Source organism: Chenopodium quinoa, unplaced genomic scaffold (genome assembly GCF_001683475.1).
Source record: "Chenopodium quinoa cultivar QQ74 unplaced genomic scaffold, ASM168347v1, whole genome shotgun sequence".
NCBI classification, from domain to species: domain Eukaryota; kingdom Viridiplantae; phylum Streptophyta; class Magnoliopsida; order Caryophyllales; family Amaranthaceae; genus Chenopodium; species Chenopodium quinoa.
In genome coordinates this window covers 1769459-1773608 of record NW_018744128.1, presented here as the reverse complement: position 1 = coordinate 1773608, position 4150 = coordinate 1769459, and the positions used below count along the sequence as shown (strand labels likewise).

At 39.2% G+C, this 4150-nt stretch overlaps 1 protein-coding gene across 3 annotated transcripts in view; it reads right to left on the bottom strand.

The window, feature by feature from the left end:
• Positions 1-1848: 1848 nt before the first annotated feature.
• The window catches only part of LOC110692785, an 8671-nt gene continuing 6369 nt past the window's right edge, over positions 1849-4150 (bottom strand). For all 3 annotated transcript variants that reach the window (XM_021869859.1, XM_021869858.1, XM_021869860.1), the window contains 2 exons: positions 2867-3028; positions 1849-2423 (listed from right to left, as the gene is read on the bottom strand). In XM_021869859.1, coding sequence (XP_021725551.1) covers positions 2004-2423; positions 2867-3028 — 582 coding nt within the window. In that variant the 3' untranslated portion in view covers positions 1849-2003. The remainder of the gene's footprint in view (positions 2424-2866; positions 3029-4150) is intronic.

The following is a 4150-nucleotide window of genomic DNA, read 5'->3' as shown; positions in this document are numbered from 1 at the left end:
TTCCGTACACACCACTTGTATTGACTATAAGCTTCCACGGGGCCTTTATGTAGTCGACTTATGGTTGTATATGGGTCCAAACAACATCATATGACCTCGGGATGCATCCCGTAAAATTGTGAGAATTTCTGACACCGGGTCCGGACACCTACTAAATTGCTCCGATTTCGTGTATTATAGCCTTTAAATCTGGCTTCCGTACATCATTTTTTCACCCGACAAGATTATGCATCCAAGTACTTCCATGGGTTCCCAAATGGCCTTGGGAGTCATGGATGATGCCCAGAACCATCTCATTCATCCTTAAACACCATGTAACAATGGCATACCCTCCAACGACAAAACTAGTTGTTTGTATGCCTTGGGTGCACATGTCTTGTGCACATGACACACGCCCCCTTGCACCATCCCACACCCCAACACTTTGGCTTTGTCAATTGTCTCAATCCACGTACTACTTAGCATTTTTTAGCATATAAGAAGCAACGCTAACCTCGTTTTCCAAAATATAGGTGTTTTTAGGGAATAAGATGAGGGGGACAAATCGAAGCGATATAGGGCTGAATCTCAGTGGATTGTGGCAGCAAGACCACTCTGCTACTTACAATACCCCGACGCGTATTTAAGTCGTCTGCAAAGGATTCAACCCGCCGCTCGATAGGAATTGTACCTCAAAGCGGCTCTCACGGCGCATCCACCGCGCGAGCTTAGCCTACGACACGTGCCCTTAGGGGCCGAAGCTCCTACTGTAGGACAGAAATCGGGGGGCGGGCGTATGCATCGCTTCTGGCCCGGATTCTGACTAAGAGGCGTTCATAATCCAGCACACGGTAGCTTCGCGCCACTGGCTTTTCAACCAAGCGCGATGACCAATTGTGTGAACGGTTCCTCTCGTACTAGGTTGAATTACCATTGCGACACTGTCATCAGTAGGGTAAAACTAACCTGTCTCACGACATTGTAAACCCAACTCACGTTCCCTATTGGTGGGTGAATAATCCAACACTTGGTGAATTCTACTTCACAATGATAGGAAGAGCCGACATCGAAGGATCAAAAAACAACGTCGCTATGAATGCTTGGCTGCCACAAGCCAGTTATCCCTATGGTAACTTTTTCTGACACCTTTAGCTTTAAATTCAAAAGGTCTAAAGGATTTTTAGGCCACGCTTTCACGGTTCATATTCGTACTGAAAATCAGAATCAAACGAGCTTTTGATTTGCGTCCTTTATACAATTCAGTTCATTGCCATATCAGCTCCATTAGGAGTAGAAATTGTCTTTCTGTTGAAAGTAGCAAGATTAAAGTACACATAAATCCATTAGTCCACTTCCAAAACTTTTAATTTTTGATGTCGGGTTCCTAAAAACTTTCTTTTCAAAGTTCAATAACAAAACATGTACACTTTCTTGATCCCTTGCAAATTTCGGTACATATCATGTTGTCTTTATCCCAATGTCAGTGTTATTTTTTCTCGGAAAAAAAGGAAAAGAAAAAACGCCCGTGCATCACATTACCTATTAACAAGCATCAAGCGTTCCCAAATCCAAAAACCACTTGTGTGTTTGCCCAGATTATCTCACTAACTAAAGAAGTAAAATTGCAAGCCCTTATATTATTTCCCTTGTTGTAGCTCAAATTACATCATGGAACTTCTAACAAAACAGGTCTAATTAGAATTTACTAAGTTAAGAATTCCTCTGTGAGGTCGTGATGTACTTTCCAAATTTTTGTTTTCGTTCTGTTTTCTCTTTTACTACCATAAAATCAACTATTCAAAGTTAGTTGACACCCACACCCTTAGAGAAGCTGGACTCATGAGATGACTAATGCCTGTCACCATGATGTAATAGAGAAGTCCCAACCATTATGCTGATGAACACACCATTTTTAAGGCAGCCAAACAGGAAGAAATCACTGAAAATTGCTGAATTAAACATCATAATAATTTATAGAGAGTACAGTACGACATTTCCTTCTGCTCTTACACAAGTAGAGCACCTCAATCATCAATTTTCTTTCTCAATGATGGTAGCTTCATCTTGGTAGCATGAAATGCATTTGTGAAAATTTGTTGTATGAATCCATGCCTAGGTTTCTCTGTTGTAGTAATCAACCATTCATAGTCAGTCAATGCTGATTCAGATAATGGCTCCAAGAATTCGCATTTATGTAAGATGTCAGGCGGTGGAATTCCAGATATCAGATTTGTGGTCAGCTTTGGGGCGCCCTTGGGAAGGACTTCAGAAGGTACATTTTCTAAGGCAGATGGCAATGAACCAGGATAAACTCCTTGCTTAAATGGAAGCTCTCGAGCAGGTTGTAGGCAGAAGTCTAACCACTGATGAATAAGTGGAGATGGCCCTCTGATTCGCCCTCCAAGTTTTTCCATTGGTGGGCATTTAGTTGTAGCTGGCACAGCCTACATCGTTGATTTGTACAAAAAAGTATTATCAGAAGATTACACAGGCAACTTTTTCTGTCACAGATTTGCAACAAAATCACACTATGGTCAAAATCTTAGCACTGACTGAATATTGGAATACAAGATGACTTATATTATTAAGTCAAAAGAAAGTATGAAGATACATAAATCTACTTCATGCTCAAGCTAATTAATAAATAATAGCCTCTCCACCCCCAAATAATCTTCTTGTTGACCATTTGGGAGGTCTGAAAAGTATTCTTATTAAGCATTAAGCTAAGTAAACTTACTTGAACGATCAGCAAGCTTAATTAACTGCTGAAGTTTAAATGCCATAAATTAAATAGGGAGTTTAGTTCACAATAGGCAAACCATAACACATTTCAAATAGATATTAAAAGTTAGGATACTGTTCTAACATAATATTTGCAGAAACATACCCACAGATCTGCCCACAAACTGGCTCCTGACGTTGGAGCAATAACTGCAACATTTGACATTCGCTTGGCAGCAGGAAGGATGTCACTACTCCATCCAACAGCCACCCAAGCATCACCTACACTGAATGCCTTCAGATAGTTTTCGCTGTCAAATAACAAAACCTGCATAAAAAAGTGACGCGGCATGGAAAGTGTCAGTGATACAATCACACAAAAAACACCATTCTTCATTAACACAGCAAAAGAGAAAATGAAGCTACTCCCTCCTCCTGGAAATAACAAATTTCATGTATACCACCTAGGACGTCCAGAAAAATAGCTGTCATATTTCCTAACGTTGTGATTGTAATTAGTTTTTACCATTATTCAGTAATAGGAAGAGTATGAGAAACTGAGAATGGTCCAACTGTCACAAAGGGTCTTTCGTTTATGATGGCTCAGGGGAATCTGACTATTATTTTCAGGTGAGGGAATATGTTCCAAGATGCTCAAAAGCAGCAGATCACAAGCCAATTATATATAGAAGAAATTAATACAACTTCCTTCGAAAGAAGAATAGGTGAAACAGAATCTTAAGAGTTGGAGCTTATAAAAGGCCTCAAGCTACCTTTAACATACTGTACCAATATCCTAATGCCTATAATCAAGATCCCACCTAGGATAAAGTTGGGTGTAAATCCAGAAATGTATGCAGCATTGTAGCCTTGTTTAAAATTGTAAGGATGCCCTTTCAGTATTCCCCATGAATGCAAAGAGGCTGATTTTGTTACACCCTTGATTTGGAGGACCAACTAATAGGCCAACTAATTCACAGCAAATAAGAAGTAAAGAACAAATAAACGATAATATTAAACTTAGCCCATAGTAATTCAAAGTTGAATAGTTACCAGTACAGGATCTCGAATGGGTTCAGGTTGAAAATCTGCAACCTTGCCCGTGAAATTGCCAAGAGTATATTTCTAATAACAACAGCTTCTAATTTCCCCAAAAATTCCAATTTCATTCAACATGATCTCTTAACAGTAAACTGCTCTAGTCTACAGAAAACAATGTTTAAATTTTTTTAAAAAAGGGTGAATTACTAAAATAAATTGGGCAATTTTTTAAAAAAAATTTATAGTACAGGTTACATTGCCATGAACTCATGATGCCCATAACCAACTTTATCCAATTATCCATATGTTTCGTTTACCACACGTAGTACATAGACTATATATTGGCTCACCATTAACAAGAATATGTACATCATTCATTCAGCATTACCCACCAGTCCAAGTGTTCACT